This window comes from Homalodisca vitripennis, chromosome 2, assembly GCF_021130785.1.
Source record: "Homalodisca vitripennis isolate AUS2020 chromosome 2, UT_GWSS_2.1, whole genome shotgun sequence".
NCBI classification, from domain to species: domain Eukaryota; kingdom Metazoa; phylum Arthropoda; class Insecta; order Hemiptera; family Cicadellidae; genus Homalodisca; species Homalodisca vitripennis.
Genome location: NC_060208.1, coordinates 165519127 through 165537511, shown reverse-complemented (window position 1 = coordinate 165537511; position 18385 = coordinate 165519127). Strand labels below are relative to the sequence as shown.

At 38.0% G+C, this 18385-nt stretch overlaps 1 protein-coding gene across 2 annotated transcripts in view; it reads right to left on the bottom strand.

Annotated features, from left to right (window-relative positions):
- Positions 1-18385, bottom strand: part of LOC124354991 (zinc finger protein 423) — a 336258-nt gene that overhangs the window by 23847 nt on the left and 294026 nt on the right. For both annotated transcript variants that reach the window (XM_046805843.1, XM_046805844.1), the window contains 2 exons: positions 9934-10139; positions 2-144 (listed from right to left, as the gene is read on the bottom strand). In XM_046805843.1, the coding sequence (XP_046661799.1) occupies positions 2-144; positions 9934-10139 (349 nt within the window). The remainder of the gene's footprint in view (position 1; positions 145-9933; positions 10140-18385) is intronic.

Below are 18385 nucleotides of genomic sequence, written 5' to 3'. Positions count from 1 at the left end.
CCTCCTGGAGAAGGCAGCGTCACACTGGCTGCAGCGGTACTTCTTGTCGCCGGTGTGCAGCTTGATGTGGCGGTCCCGGCTGCGCTTGTGCTTGAACAAGCGGTTGCAGTAGTCACAGCGGAACGGCATGTGCTCTGTGTGCGACTGCAACAGAAGACGCAAGTGTTAGTATACGGTGGTGGAGAGAACGCTGTTTGACTTTACATCAAATTTGAAAGTAAGATTATTTCGTAATAAGGGTAATCGGATAGTCCGGACAGGTGATGAAATCTCTTAAAGTCTGAAGAAGAGTAGGATAGAGTGGAGTGCTAATTTTGAGATTCAATAATAGGCCATAAAACAAATAGGAGAGGACAGAAAATGCGTTGTGATGTTTAAGAGGTTCTTTCTATTTTGTGTTGCTAAACAGGTTGACGAAGTTTCGGCTGAAAAATATTAATATTTTTGCATCATTGTAGCGTTCTTTGATGGCGTTTCCAAAGAAATTCAATTGACAAAAGGTTAGAGCCTTTTTACATAACCGAAGAAAATTTGTTTGATAGAATAACGTAACTTTTTCGGAAATGCTTCACAGTGAATGTTGTAAAACCAGTTATTTCATCATGTTTATAAACTACACTGCTACGTCCCAAAATTCCAAAGATATTGTCCCATGGTTCAAAATAAGAAACAATAACTATAAATGTAGAATTTACAATACTTCCTTTTTGTATGTTACCTGTGTTTTAAGTTATGATGTAAATTTACATGAACTCCTCTTAACGTAACCAAAATTATTGCTAAATAAAACAAAATTTCGTACAAAACCGATGTAAGTTAATTTCAAAATACTGTCAAAAATACAAAACAAACAAGGAGCTCATATAAAGAAAAAGAGCATTTGAGTACTATCATGATGATGACATGAAGATGATAAATAAATTTATAATTGCATTTTAATGCTTTTGTACTACCAGTGTCAAGGCATTTACAGGATTTATGTCTATTTCAACAGTAAGTATTATTAAAATATAAAAATAAATTTCAGAAAATACTTCACATCTTATATCCCATTTTAGTTTTCTTATTATTTCTCGTTCCTACTGTGCCTTTATATTTTTAATAGTTTTCTATCCACCTAACTCTGATATATCAAGTCTGATTGCAGAAACATAAATATTTAACTAAAATTGTATAAAGATTACCAGGCGACTTATTTATCTTGATTCTTGTCGAACACATTCTATATGTCCTCCCTACAGTTTAATTCAGTGGAGGTATTCCTTATTTGTTTGTTATATTCCAAGCACTGTAAGAGGTTCAGTATGTTTATGGATTCTCAATCTCTTATTTGCTATCTCTATAGCCAACTAACTTTTTCAGATTCCAAAAAACTCAAAAACATTTTTCATAGTTCTAATTGATTATTACGCCACTCCTAGAATAAACAAAAAGAAGTCTTAACTCGTTTAAGGTAAAAAGTACATCAAATTCCAGAAGTCTTAAATCGGACAAAAGTATTCTTTTACAATTATCAAATTTTTTCTCTTAGTCAAAGTACCTTTTAATTTAGTATGTATTTAAAACGTGAGTTATCTTGTCACTTAGTAACACCATTAAATGTTTAATTTAATCTGTCATTCACTACTCTTGTTCATATTTCCCAACGGTCCGGAACTCAAACACATAATTTTGGGACATGATAGTAATCCATAATTAGTACTTAACAATACTAACACGGTTTTAGCAATAATTACACCATTATTTGTTGTAGTAGTTTATTATTTACAATTGTCTGCACACTCAGGAAAAATTTACCTTTTCTATTTCTTTTTTAACGTCTCCACGGTTTGTTTTTGTTTAATTAAAACACATTGATAACATGAACATTCTTTGGTTTGTAAATTGAGAGTATACTATTTATATTTTACGTGTACGTACAGGAACAGTTGGGTTCAGATTACAAGAATCTGCATATTCTCATCTTGTGTATTGTCCTCATTGTTAATTGCAGTTGTCAATCAATCCAGACCAATACGAAGTCTCTCACCACTGCTGCCAACTTTCCCTGAGGGCTAACCTATCACTCACTGACACCTTGAGAGCCGATCTCCAGGTGGTCGACTAACTACCTAGCCTGTTCACACCGTCGTTAGGCACGAGCGCCTCAATTATACTAATTTATGTAATTAATCCGCCCGGACATCTGCCAGCTAACACTATCAGACAGTTCGTGGCTTTTAAATAAATATTTAAATGTTCAACCGAGTTAAAAGGCCATCTGCCGCCCCTCTTTAAAGAATTCCAATGGTTTACGTGAACAACGAAATTATTTACATCGTATTGTTTGGTTATATTAAATAGCAACACATAGAAAATCTATGGTTGTCTACAGGCCGCCTGTGATGTAAGCTTAGCATGTCCAGAATAACGATGGGGCTCGATCAGCAGGTGTCGGCTGTCTATTGGTGGACACAGAATAGGGCTTTATCGATGCGATAAAAGAGAAAAGGCTGTCGAGGAATGGTTCTGGATAAGCGCAGATAACTGGTCTTTTAACGAACAGTGAAATCCGGATTACAAGCTAATCTCTTCGTATTACACGGATATGCTTCCGTAATTAACTCGTTTTAGTACGCAAACAGTATGTTAATTCTGGCGAGAAAATGTCCAATTATTCTATTTATTGGTGAAGTTAGCAACAATATGTGGGATTTGAAATTACCGAATTCAAAGTTATTCTCAACGCTAGAGTATTGCCCACCTGGTTGAAGAAATACCATAACTTGGTATTCATGCCTCTAAATTTACTACGGTCTATATTTTTGTGGTTTTTATGTTTATCTTTTGGTCCACAGGTTTATTCACAATTTAGAACATTTGTTAACTAAAATCCAAACTGTTCATAGAAGGCTATGTACTTTTGCAGTTTCCAGACTGCACAAGTTTAGTGTATGAAGATGCTTGTTGTCTGTTATCTGTTAATATCCTTAATTATGTTCACATTACAAATATTGATAGTTGACACCATAACGTGTCAGCTGTTAGGCCTGTATATATAAATTATCTGTTAGTTTCCTATGTTCACATTCCCAAATATTGATAGTTGACACCAAAACGTGTCAGCTGTTAGGCCTGTATATATAAATTATCTGTTAGTTTCCTATGTACACATTCCCAAATATTGATAGTTGACACCATAAACGTGTCAGCTGTTAGGCCTGTATATATAAATTATCTGTTAGTTTCCTATGTACACATTCCCAAATATTGATAGTTGACACCATAACGTGTCAGCTGTTAGGCCTGTATACAGTATATAAATTATCTGTTAGTTTCCTATGTACACATTCCCAAATATTGATAGTTGACACCATAACGTGTCAGCTGTTAGGCCTGTATACAGTATATAAATTATCTGTTAGTTTCCTATGTACACATTCCCAAATATTGATAGTTGACACCATAACGTGTCAGCTGTTAGGCCTGTATACAGTATATAAATTATCTGTTAGTTTCCTATGTACACATTCCCAAATATTGATAGTTGACACCATAACGTGTCAGCTGTTAGGCCTGTATACAGTATATAAATTATCTGTTAGTTTCCTATGTACACATTCCCAAATATTGATAGTTGACACCATAACGTGTCAGCTGTTAGGCCTGTATACAGTATATAAATTATCTGTTAGTTTCCTATGTACACATTCCCAAATATTGATAGTTGACACCATAACGTGTCAGCTGTTAGGCCTGTATACAGTATATAAATTATCTGTTAGTTTCCTATGTACACATTCCCAAATATTGATAGTTGACACCATAACGTGTCAGCTGTTAGGCCTGTATATATATAAATTATCTGTTAGTTTCCTATGTACACATTCCCAAATATTGATAGTTGACACCATAACGTGTCAGCTGTTAGGCCTGTATACAGGGTGTCAATTAAGTCTGGAACCTCTTTTTTAATTTTTGAACCATAATAGAAATAAATACCAAAGTTCACACGTGCTTACTGGTGATAGTAACGCACACATCTGCCCAATTACCGACCGGATAATGCCTTTGGGGGACGGTCCACAAGGAGTCAGACAAAATTCTTAAATAGCGGCATAGGTCGAGTTTGGTATCAAATTAAAGGTCTTACTTAACAGAGTACAATGCCGCAAACCGGACTTAAAAAGGTGGATTCATTCAGTAGTTATAGCTATTTGCATTTTAATACAATTGAACAATGTAAATTATTAAGTATTACAAGTAAACACCAATTTTTAAGTACCTGTGATCAAAGTAAGTGTTCAAAATGTTCCCTTCCCATCATCTGACAATGTAGTAATCGAAGCCAGGAATCAATAATTATCACCAATAACACAACTACTGTTAGAATGTGAAAGTGGCAGATTGAGTCATACACAGCATCCACAGAAACTTAACGTTTGGGCAGGTATTATAGGAAATCAAATTATGGGCCCATTATTTATCAATGGTAATTTAAATGGTGACTCGTATCTAGCAATGCTCCAAAATGAGATAATTCCTGCACTACAACCTGCTCTTGGTCGACAATTTCAAAGAATTTATTTCCAACAAGATGGCGCGCCACCACACTTTGCTCTCCTTGTTAGAGAATACTTGGATACAATATTCCTTCACATATGGATTGGAAGACGTGGTGCAGTAGAGTGGCCTGCTCGTTCCCCTGATTTATCTCCGCTGGATTTTTTTCTTTGGGGATATCACAATGATAAAGTTTATCTTACTAAGCCTCGAGATTTGGCGCACCTAAGAAATCTCATAGTCCAAGAAGCTCAAGATATTCCTCGTGACTACCTTCAAAATGCAGTGGATGGCCTTTTAAAACCGCCTAGGACATTGCCAGACGATGGTAGGGGAACATTTCGAACACTTACTTTGATCACAGGTACTTAAAAATTGGTGTTTACTTGTAATACTTAATAATTTACATTGTTCAATTGTTTTAAAATTCAAATAGCTATAACTACTGAATGAATCCACCTTTTTAAGTCCGGTTTGCGGCATTGTACTCTGCTAAGTAAGACCTTTAATTTGATACCAAACTCGACCTATGCTGCTATTTAAGGATTTTGACTGACTCCTTGTGGACCGTCCCCCAAAGGGATCATCTGGTCGGTAATTGGGCAGATATGTGCGTTACTATCACCAGTAAGCACGTGTGAACTTTGGTATTTTTTTTATATTGTGGTTTAAAAATTAAAAAAGAGGTTCCAGACTTAATTGACACCCTGTATATAAATTATCTGTTAGTTTCCTATGTACACATTCCCAAATATTGATAGTTGACACCATAACGTGTCAGCTGTTAGGCCTGTATACAGTATATAAATTATCTGTTAGTTTCCTATGTACTTATTCCCAAACATTGAGAGTTGACACGAGAACGTTACACGAGCTGTTAGGCGTTTATGTATAAATTATCTGTTCGTTTTACATATTATTTTAATTTTTCCTATTAAGGGAGTAAAATTATATATGGATTACAAACATGTATTGGAAACCCTACAACAGTACCGAGGGTATGTTTGTACTGCTGTCTTCAAGGCGGTTTTATGAAAGAGTAAAAAATGTGATCATTTAGTACTGATTACATGCATGCGATTAGCAGCAACATATATTTCAATTTGATTTTCTTAAAAAAATAAAAGCACCAAATAAATATTGACATTATCATGATTGGTTAAAAGTTTAACCAGGTATTAAACACAGAAGAGGATTGAATGATAAACACAGCTTAAAATTAAATTTTACAATTAATGCCTGATCATAAATAGTAAGATATCATATGAATATTTACAATATTATGTTGTAATATGCCTGCATAATTGATTTTAATTTGTTACGCAGGATAAACGTTCACAGGAAGACATGTTACACAAATGTAAAGCTTGTTACGCTTCATCTCTACAGGATTTAGACAGTAACAAATGAGGGAAGAATGAAAGCGCCCAATAAAGTTGTCCAAACACAGAGTGACCCAGAGGTCACGACACCGATCCCGGTTAGGTGTGAAGTGCGGTTTCGCATTTATACCAGCTCTCGTTCCGAGATAAGAGATGGGCCTGTAGATAAAACCAGAGGAAGGTGTGGGTTTCAGAGAGTCGGAGAAGACAAGGAATAAAGTTATAGAAGGAGTTCCCCGTTGATGAAGTCCTGGAGGTGTCGGGAGGTCAGCCGCCGTTGTATCGTGGATCTTCTGGAGCGGCAGCGGCACTTTGTCGTTATCATCGCACAGGGAGACACATTGTTTCCAGCGGACATAAATAAGGAGATAGGAGCTCGTGGGTCCACGTCCAGCCCGGGATCTAGATGTGGTCCGCTCGCCTTTGTGGATACGATCAGCGCCTTACCATCGAACGCTGTTGATTTATTAATCGTCAGGGCCGCGTGGCAAAAACCGCAACTCAGCTTCTGAGAAAGCGCGAGCGGCGTGGCGATGTGTACAACACATTCCGGCTCTGGGTGACCGAAGCGAGGTGGCCGCGAGATGGTCGACGCGATTGCGGGTGCTGCTTTTTCGAAATCGCAATTTTTACGGCGCATTCTTCCCTTGCGGAGATGGATTCAGTGGCCACTTAGATAAGCCCGAGGAGGCCTTGAACTTTTTTCTGAAGAGGTGGTCAAATGCTGGTTATATGACGAATAATATGAATTGTACGAGGTTGTTTACTTATCCTGTACATGTCCAATTGTTGAAAATATCCTATAATGAATGACATGAAGTATACATTCAAATCTATACTGAGTAACCAATTCCTATATAGGTTGAAACAGCGTATTCAAAAAGAATTCAAATTTTGTATGGAATATTTTAATTACTTTATGAAGTTAATAATGTGTACTCACACAAGACTTGTAAAATACGGTAAGTAATTTCATTAAAATGTGAGTTTGTATTATTGATAGTAGAATACTTATATTTTTGAAACCCTGTATCTGTGGTAGCTCTCAGGATAAGTTTTATGTTATAACCCGAAAAAGAAATAGGTCATGGTAAAAGCCAAATCAGTTTATCTTGTTGTGTATATAGGTTGAGGTTTTTGCTATTGTTGTAGTAGTAAGGTAAGAAAACAAAAAAGCTAAATATATTTAAAATCTTGTTAATTTAAAAAGTTAACAAGTGTATGTGACAGTCGACACAGCAGTGTTTGCCAAAGGGACGACTACCGAAGGGCGGGGACTCGTGGCCGTGGGCGGGGGACCACGAGCAGTTAGTTACAGACAATACGGCGTGGGCCATAAGTGCTTCAGTGGGAGTTTCCTTGCCCCACGGGCCCGAGATGCGCTCACAATGCTGAGGGTACCCAATTTACACCCTCACACGGCCCAATTGACAACATCTGGACGACTCAAGGTTCCTACTTACACCCAACACGGTTACGTCACGTTATACTGGATGCATCACTTAGGCTGTTCGAGTTCCAGAAAATGTGTCTGTTGGCACACACTTCATGATAAACATTTGAGCCTTTAATTTTGGCTCTAAAAATAAGTGTAGAATAAAAAAACTTTGTTGTAAAATTATACATGCGGCAGTGTGTATATTGTTGTATAATGACTTAACTTTAGGGGTACTTTAATTATGACTGTAGTTGCGTAGAAAACCTCAAGGACTTTTACTATTTTGCCCATGCTTTGGGAGATACAGAGGTTGTGTGTGTGCCAAGGACTACAGATGCCATTGACAAGAACGTACCCAGGAAAAAATGTTGGGGGTCAACATGACTGATATTTTCCCGTAGTGGACAGAAAGTAAGGCAAGTGCAGTCCCAATTTAGTTCCTTAAAGAGTTCTTGACTCGTTTCAATGTTTACAACGATCTTTCAGTAGTACATACCGGTAATAGTGAATTATTCAAATAATAATAATAATGGTTTAATAAAAAAAAAAAGTAAATGAAAAATTGAAAATTTTGAAGGGGGTCCCCCTTGGGCTCTCACTGGCTACGTCCTTGGCCATGTATATACATGGGGATATTAAGGGAATATGTCTAAATATATTTTTTACAATTTGACTGAAGATCGACGACTTTCCTTCGTGCTTTCCACCAGGAACTGTACAGGCGCGGTATTATGCAAGTCACAGCAGCCGGGCCCTGACTGTCCACCGACCGTCTCGGAAAACGTATTGAATTGTCCCCGAACAATGGGACAATACGACAATTAAAAGTGTAACAATCAGAGTGTAACAATTAAAATAGTTGGTGTAGAGGAGGCACGCGCGCCGCGGCGACCAGGAGATTTAGAGGTGCGAGGGGTCAAGTAATAGTCCATTGTGCGCTCGCACGGCCGAACAATGAGTGACCGACGACGACCGCCGAGTCTCACCATAAACAGACGGAGCGGTGCAGGACTCCGGGAGTGGTGAAAAAAACAAGTTTCTAAGTAGTGACAAAAAGGCTGGATACCAGGAACAGACGGGTCGCGCCGCTAGAAGCATGGCTATGGCTGCTTAGAAGTAACGAGACTGATGGAGGCTGGAGTCGGGACACGCGACGAGGTGTGGCGTGGTACCGTTGGGCAGCGGTCACTTGCCGGGTCAGGGGTAGCAGTGGTCACCGGTCGTGTCAGGTCAGCCTGGCAGTAGGGATCTACAACCATTATTGTCTTCTCGTACTGTCTACAGAGGGCCATTATTGACTAATGTAGAGAACTGTGAAAGTTCCCGAGAACAAATGACGGGCGGGTGATATGTTTGTACATAGCATTTCTTTATTTTATCCGATAAAAATAGGCCTTGATACATCCTTAAAAAGACGCGAAAAAAGAACTTCTTTAAAAATCCCTTAGACTATTAAAAATCTCACGTAAACTAATTTATACACTCAGGTGAGGGAAATAAAGTATTCCACTACATCCACAAACCTGTATCAACAAGTGTTTATTCTGACACCAAACGGGAGTTTTGTATCTTGAAGACAATTTTTAAAAACTATATAAAACTCTAAAGCTTTCCTCCTACCCCAAATACTGCACCAGAAAAATAAACATGAATTAGTGTGGACGGTTTAGCACCATGTTTGCAAACGTACTAACTAATGAGAGTCTAAAATGGCTCTAAACGTATATAGATATCGTGGTCTAGGAAGGGATTTTAATCCATACGGCCAGCTACACTGACTAAGGAATGTATTGTCAACGATTCAAGATTAGGCGAAATTCCCAGCGTACGATGACAATTTTTATTAAATTGGTCTTACTGGTTATTTAAGAGATATAAGAATGAAGCAGAAGCATAATAGGTTGCTTGGGATAACCCGGTTAACAGTTTAAACTGATTACATTGAACGTTGTGGTATAATATCACCTTTCCAAACCAACATTATTAGTATAATTTCGTGAAACCGTCAAAGTGAGCCGGTGACCAGGAACTCAACAATCCGGCACTCCGGCTTTGCAAAGCTGATCTCACCTGTCCGTGAAATCAGCAGAGATGGATTTCAGCGGCTAAAACATCGCCAGAACTGCGGTGAATCGATTATGCTAACAAAGGCTGTCAGCGAGCGATGACGGCTTTTCATATCGGATGTGCGGTAATAAACAGGGCACGGGGTGTAAATCAAACAGGACACCGGCTGAGCTCTGGCAGGTGACATGAGCTCCGCACTTACTCCAATTAAAATGATAGTGGCACCGTTAACCCGGGCCTGACATACGAGCTGCAGGTGCGTCAGTAGGCTTCTCGCATCATTCTCTAGTACCGGTACCGCGGTTGTGTTGTGTTCCACTAATGTAGGCTGTAAATGTCCCGTTCGGTTCTCAAACGTTTAAGAAGGACCCACTTTCCACTTCTGTTTGAACAGAGCGTTTCAACATGAACGAAATTTCCTAGATATCAACATGAATTTTAACCATTAATAAGGATAATGCATGCTTGTTTGAATAAGAAAATGAAAATGGTAGTAGTATTTACCTGTTCATGCTTCTTGAGGTAGCTGAGGCGTGGAAATGCCTTATCGCAGAACGCACAGGGATAGGGGGTGCCCTCGGTAACACCCAAGGTAAAAGTTAGTTCGGCGTCAGGCACATCAGTGGCGGAGTTAGGTGTCGCGCAGGAGCTGGGGGGAGAGGTCTGACCCTCAGACCCCCACGAGGATCCAGCCTCGGTCCCCAGGGCGTCTGCAACAAGACATTGTTTTTCATTGAGAGCAATAATGTGGAGGGTAATGCGACAGAAAGATGTCATGAAAGGACAGCTAGGAGTATTAAGTGCATCCAAAATAACTCCTACTCTTCTGAAACAGGATACATGAACGGAACAACATAATCCCGCGAAACCTGAAAATCTGATCCTGTATTACCTATTAAAGATCACAAGGCTTCGGAGAATTGTAATCGAAGTTCCCCTAAGCGTACAATAAATAGAGGTGAAGATTATTAAAGACTACATATTATGTTGAGGTTCCGTGGCTAACAACCACGAGCTTCAAATTGTTTATAGGAGCTATGAGAATTTGAATTTACCAAATTTATTTTTATCTATTATCATGTGACGATTTTACACGTATTTGTCGCTGAAAAACTAAACGCAAATACTGCAGGATGTCAAAGCTAAACATATAAATATCAATCGTGCTATTTTAAACTCCTCTAATTTATTTTTAAGGTGGGAGGGTCTACAACAATTATAATGTAGACATTACACATCGTACATTTTCGATGTTTGCGAGTAGTCGACGTGTCGCTCAGAATATATATTATAGAAGTAGAAAGAGTATGACCACACAGTAACCATGTTACAGGAAATATTCATTGCTAGCGGACAACAATTCCTTAATTTCAACACCCACTCCAATTAGAGTAGTATCTAACGCCCGTAGTTAGGATGATACCCCTAATCCGTGTACGTGTAGGAGTCAGGCGCCTATCCTCCACTTATCCTCCGTCCGCTGGCGTGTCACACCCAAGCGAATTAACAGTCTCCCACGTGTCCCGTAAATTGGGGCTTCCGCCGCACCGCGCCGCCTCGAGATCTGCCAGGAGTCGAGCTGAACGTGGAAGACCCCGCGGGACAAAGTTAGTTAATGTCACTTAAATTTATCGCTCACCCCGAGTCGAGCCATCCAAATTGAATTCACCATTGTTGTCGACGGTCCCCGGGGTAGTCGATGTGCCAGTATGTCTCGTGGATCTCCTTATCGCACCCCTTCAGCTCTCGGGAGACTCTAATATTTACGTTTACACTGTGCAGTGCCGTTCTTTCGAGAACACACTTTGCATTTAAATACTGAAACAAAGGTCTCGGTGAGACACCGACTTTTACAAAAGTTCCTAGAAACTGGGGCAGAAAATCGTGTAAATTGGACACGATTTGTGTCGATGGAATTTTGTACCGATGTAGTCATTTTAGCTCCGCAACCGATGGTCGTATATGATCGACTTGTACACGATTAAAAAGTCTGTAATACAAAGTGCTCACACCAGTTTTTAAGAGTAAAATAAACCTCTAAATGTCTGAATCCTAATAATAGAAATGTGATTCAAATCAAATTGAAAATTTTAAAACTACTTAATTTATATAAGTAATACAAGTAGCTTCTCACCATTTTATTAAAAAAACATAGAACACCTTGGAAAAATATATTGTCAAATTATGAATTAAAACGAGAAACCAAAAACTTTGGATCAATATTGGAGTAAAGTGAAGTATCGCAGGATCTGTACGACAGTTCTCTCAACAGGATCCCCTGAGGACGACCAGAACTCCTTGAGACACAGAACAAGGACTTGCAATAACAGTAATGCCCCGACACCCCGGCGCTTCGCGTGTGGGTTCCCGTGGGACCGTCTCGACGGAGCTTTGGGAACATCGTATACTTGTGTCGCTACTGGATAGATGAGGTTCTCGGCGACAAAAACTGCCGCCAGAAAATGTTATCGATTATGCATGATCGATTGTTCCTGGTTATTTATCTGGTGAATACAATTCTCTTTAAACTGTTTAAAGTTTAAAAAACAACGTTAAAGGAGGTAAAGGAACGCCCATAAAATAATAGGTGGATTACACATTATATGCGTCCTTCCATTTTGTTCATAGCTCTAACGTTATACACCTTTTTAAAACTATAGGAAGTCTTTCCTCGTCATAGTGTAGTTACTGTAGATATTCAGAACAGGTTTGTAGGATTCAATGAGGGTGTAATGGACTTCGAATTCTATCTGAAGAGATAATTCGAGGCAGTTTTTTAAATGCCAACCAGATTTAAACCAGGAGAAAAAATTTAACCTACACCAAGACATGAATTCTACATTTGGTTAAAATATAGATGACGAAGATAAAAACAACATTTGGCGCCCGGAAAAAAGTACTGTATTAAATTGTAAGTACATATATTATATAATGCATCAATCTGATTTCTAGTTTTTGGCGCAGTGTTTAAGCAATGTCTCAGAACTTCAAGTAACACTGATAATAGAAGATCTAATATTCCCTTCCACAAGGATTCGTCATTAAAATAATGAAAAATGATTATGTGATCGATATTACCTTGTTTGTACAAGCAATTAATATACTATTTCGTTGAGTTTTATCACGCTGTGTAGCCTAGAGAAAGACCTAATAATACTTTTTCACACCAACAGCAAAGACAAGGAAGAAGTATTAAAATAGTGATTTATACTACTTATTATTATAAAAGACAATTTGTACATTACTGTGGAGAGTTGTTATGGTATAAATTTTATGTAAATATTCACTTCGTATACGGAAATACTACTGCGGTACGTGAATGGAATCAGGATGAGAACATTACTTCATCGATTCGACCGAACCGAAGCGGGAAGACAGACAGACACACAGCGACAGGCAGAGATTATGATCGGCCCTTGGGCCGGGGGTCGGGCGGTGAGTGGCGGGCAGGACCGGTCTTCAGCAGCCGCGAGCCGCACGAGCCGTCGCGCGGGGTACTTCAGCTTGTGGTATCACTCTATATAAATATCATCCCCGAAACTACTGCTAGGTTAAGCCACATGGTACGTCGCGCGGGGTACTTCAGCTTGTGGTATCACTCTATATAAATATCATCCTTGAAACTGCTGCTGGGTTAAGCCGCATGAGCCGCCGCGTGGTACTTCAGCTTGTGGTATCACTCTATATAAATATCATCCCCGAAACCACTGCTGGGTTAAGCCGCACGAGCCGACGCGCGGGGTTCTTCAGCTTGTGGTATTACTCTATATAAATATCATCCCCGAAACTACTGCTAGGTTAAGCCGCATGGGCCGCCGCGCGGTACTTCAGCTTGTGGTATCACTCCATATAAAAATCATCCCAGAAACTGCTGGTGGGTTAAGCCGCATGGGCCGCTGCGCGGGGTACTCCAGCCTGTAGTATTACTTTATATAAATATCATGCCCGTAACTGCTGCTGGGCTAAGCCGCATGTATTAGAGGAGCATTTATTTTCAGTGGATCCTTTTAAGTAGGACAAATATAATTCGGGTATTATTTTTTAGACATGTACTAGCAGTTACCAGTCACTTCGCTCGCAATTTCATAAGCTCTGCACGTGTATGAAGACTTCTGGTTCGAGTGAACTATATTTTCAACGCCAATGTTGAGTATGCCTTGTTGCCACAACTGAGCAAATCTGTCAAAAAGTGTATGTTTATACCAATTGTAATTTACTTCGGTCTTAGTATTTTTTATTTTATAGTTGATTTTGCCTTGCTTCCTAGTCAAAAAAAAAAAAAAAAAAAAAAAAAAAAAAAAAAAAAAAAAAAAAAAAAAAAAAAAAAAAAAATATATATATATATACACAGATCTGAGAAGTCAACTTCTGTCTAAAGATAAATGATATAGGTTTTATAAAAGTATAAATTTATAATGTAAGCCAGAGAGTAACTTTGTTTTTTTATATGTATCTAATACTTAATATTTGCCTAAACGTACAATTTTACAAAAACTTTATTTTCTTATCTAGACATTTTCTTACTCTGGACTCAAAGGCGGTTCCAGAAAAGGTTAAAATAAATGTTACTATCACGCTTACTCCATGCTTTCACACTATAAATGCAAACATATTAAAATAGTGATTAATTAAAGAAAACATAATATGGTTGTGGCGTCATAAAACAATGTTTGCACAGAACAATTGATTACGTTTGACAGGCTATTTCAATTATTATTATTTCACAACTTCATGAGACCAAGATCGGTTTTTCGGTACTTTAAAGGGCAGTGGGACGAAGCCCAGAGGGATTTCTGAGATAAGAATATGTCTGGGATATTCATACCAGGGATCGTAAAAATGTCCATGTAAAATTTCAGTACAATCGGTTAAATAGTTTACGCGTAAAAGCAAAACAAACAAACAAAGGCACTTTCGCATTTATAATATTATCAGGGTTAGGATTGTATTTTAATAATGTGATATCTTATTTATTTTCTAGTTTAAATGTAATTTTTGGTTAAAATTAAACTATTAGTACTCGAGATTGGATAATTGTCTAAGAATATTTCGTATTTGTGTCTAAGAGCTTAACTTGTGTCGTATGATAATATTCTACCAAATAAATATTACAAGGGAAACTACAGACAGTCCTTGCCTTTAGCCCTATCTACCTACCATATTTGTTATACCTCAATAAACTGAACTATTTTCTTATAGACGGATAAACAAACTCATCCGCACTAAGATCTGCGCGGCAAGGATTCGCTAGTAACTCATAAGCAAATGCAAGGAACCCACAAGAGTGCACGTCTCAGGTAATTTTCTTAAAGCCAGACAGACAGACAGACATAGCGCGAGCAATACGGGTAATGTCCCGAGACAAGGGGGTCCTGAGGGACTCGACGGCCGAGTTTGAAGGAAATCAACACCCCGGGGGACAGCGCAAGTGTTATGTTCAGGACGTACTTATTTTCAATGCTTCTCTGAAAATTATTTATTTACGGATCGGCTCACTTTCTTGACTTTCCCGCCTCATCTTAATTCAAACGCTATATTTCGATTTAAACATGGGTTTAAACATCTTTAGTTTAGATGGAATAAATGTATGTTAAAAACATTAAAATTAAAATAGCCTTATATTTTACACGAGATAGTTAACTAATTAGAATGTATTTAATCTGTACAATAATTAAACTAAAGGATTTTCGTATATTAAACTTATGTCTAAGCTTTTGTTTAACTGGATAAGATAGATTCCAATCCTCGTTTGTAACATTCACGACTGCAAGTGTTAGAAAACCTGTTATCCTCGCAAACCAACCATTGTTAAAAATGGACTTAAAGCAAAAAAATAATTGTTCTGTGAACATAATAACAGAATCGGATTAAAATATACTACAAGATGTAAGGTATTCATTAGGAAATTATTATATTTCAGATTAGATTATTAGTTAGCGTATAAAACACAATAACGTGTAACATCCCAGTCGAGCTTAAATTTTCGTTGTCTTATAATTAATTAACTTTCGTCATGGTAACGGCTTTTCCAAGACATTTATTACAATATTGTAAATTGTACAATTATTTGCAACTCTAAGAAACGCCGTTTACTTGAGAGTATCAGAGAGTAAGATTAAAGGGTTTTCCTAAAACCAAGATCCAAAATATTTAAACGGAAGTAAACTTAAAATATTTGTACTGTATTGTTTGCAATTTTATAAAAATGTTGAACAATTTGGAGCAAACGTTATGGACACATTCGTTCAGAACTGACTTTCAAAGCTGTACGTCATGGCAAATGGGATTTTCTAGATGAGCGACTAGAAAGAGCAGACGTAAGTTGCTTGTTCCGTCGGACTCCTGAGCGGTGAAATATCGCCCGGTGAAGGAGAGTTGGTGCGGGTACAAGATGGCGGCTAATGGCAGGAAGTCGGTTAAGTCAGGATACGCTTTCCTCGACCTGAGCCGCGGTAGCGGGGATGTTGATGTTCATGCACAATTGGGCTGAGAGTGGCGCGCGCCTCGCTGAAGTTACTCGCTGAACATACTTACGGTAATATATCGTTTTGGGCTCTCTCCTACTCCATTGGCACATGCACTGGACGTAGCTACCCCACGGAAAAGCGGTCAATGAATTAAATGATCCGTAGTTGTACTCAAGCTACGGTTCATCAACCGGTCTTACGGTTACACCATGGAGTAAATTAGTATTTTAACAACAAAAAATGTACTAATATCAAATCATCTTGAAATACGTACAACCCGGATTTTATAATAAGCTTGACCTGTTCCAAAATAAGACTATTTAGATTAGCCTTAACTGGTAATTTGAATAGCCGCGCTTAAGTTATGAATGTGTCGTCAAATGTCGTTTCAGCCGTGGATTAATGTCAGAAAGAGCGTTACATCACTTACGACGATTACGAATGTTCATTTCGTGTCATTAGTTCTTCTTTGTCGAATACGTGAATCAATTTTATATAAATCTTCTTAATCTACTTCTTTAAAATCGATATTATTAATACTCCATAATCATATATGGGCGCATAGTAAGTAATTAATGCAACAATTTATATTCGTGCATTAAAAAGCTCGGGTTTGAAATTTATTGTATAACTGAGCTATTTAAAAGAATCAAGTGGAATGTTCTCATGAAAGGTAGGCAAAATTGTATTGCCTAAATAATAATTAAGTGATGTGTTGAAAATTAATAATCTTACACTTAATGATGAAAAGTGAATTATATTCTTATATCTTCATTTTTATTTGTTAGTTAAGAAAAATCTTTTTTCACATTCAGTTGGCTTATTTTCAAAGAGCAAATCTTCCAAAATACAGCGTTATACTTGAAGTGTTTACTAATTGGATTTTCATGGTGGAATTTTAAATCGTTTAAATTCCCTGCAGAATTATTCTCTATAAGTTTAACCCTCTCCAGTGTTATCAAGTCTCCCTAAGTGACAAGTAGTTTAGTTGCTATTTATTAACTTGTATGTGTAGTTAAACTTTGATTCCGGTGTTACGTGGGTTGTTAATTATAAAAAATTGCAGCAACTTCCAAAACCATCGACTGAAATGTACTAGACTCCTTAAATTGATTAGGCTACTTTCAGACCAGATGTTTACCCATTGAACTTCAAAACAATTTTGGTGTTTTCCATTTTTTAACTCGTGCTTTCATTAAGTTAGTGCTAATTTTTACGGCTCAAGTTCTAAATATTACAATTTTCCACGCACCTATGTACGACATTTCCATACGCAACGTTTACACTTCCCTCGGCTGCGGTAATCCACCGTATATGAACACAAACTCAATGTAAGTCACACAGAGGTTATAAGCAGTATGAAAACTTTACATTATACGTTTAAATTTGACTTTGCTTTTAATTTTAAATATGAGCTAAAAACCACTTTGGCCGCTACGTTGTCCACCATTAATTGTTTACAGAAGATTAAGTTTAAATTGATATATTGCAATTACAATTATCCATTGCAGTATCCATAATTTAATATTTTTCGACATCTATGTAGGTGTGCTATAAGAATGACGTCATACACATCAAATGATCTGTCTCAGTCTTAATCCTCACCTCGCAGAACACTGGCTGACATCCCAGTATATTAAAAATGATTTCGGTGTGGAAGGGTGGTTGTAGTTTCATTTAATTGCTATGTTATAGAACCACATATTCAAAAGTGGCGAGAATGGGCCTTCTTGGCCAATATGTTCAAGGATTTAAGCTAAATTGCTCGTTCAACTGCCTCTGTATTATCCGTATATTTTTTAATGTACAGTGAACAATCACACAGCACAGCACGGCATGTACGTGTCAAGTGCCAGACGCCAGATACCAGATGACGGTACCGAGTGCCGCGACGCCGTGACGAGTGTGCCAGCCCACACTGTCAGGCAGATGGAGACTGATGCGGGCGTCAAGGCGCTAACGTCTCCCTCGACACCGCGTCGTCTCCCGATATTAGGCGGTACATCAGCCACTGATCCGTCTTATGTATCAGACTCACTCGGCAAGAAAATGTATGCTTACAAGTCACAGCGCCCCTAATCGTGGTAGACGTTACCCTTCGTACAATTGTATCGTGGGTGAACGTGTGTTCGTTACGTATAATATGTAGAACCAGTGAACCTTTGTTACAACGTAATATGAACAAGAATAGTAACCCATTATTATTCTTCTGGAGAAGAGCAAGCAATAATAACCCAGTGGCTAGGAAAACTGTAAGGCACTCACGTTATCACTTTGATATCAAAGGTATTAAAGTAGAGTATAATAACAATCCACTCTTTTTGGTTCCTTTTCTAACCAGAACTAAATATTTAAAGAATAGTGCTAGGCTTTTATTTTAAGTACTGATATTTAAAATTATAGAAAATAAGAATTTTGTTGATATTTACTACCATTTACAAACATAAAAATGAAATTAGTAACAATCCAACAGTACGGGTGTTGTGATA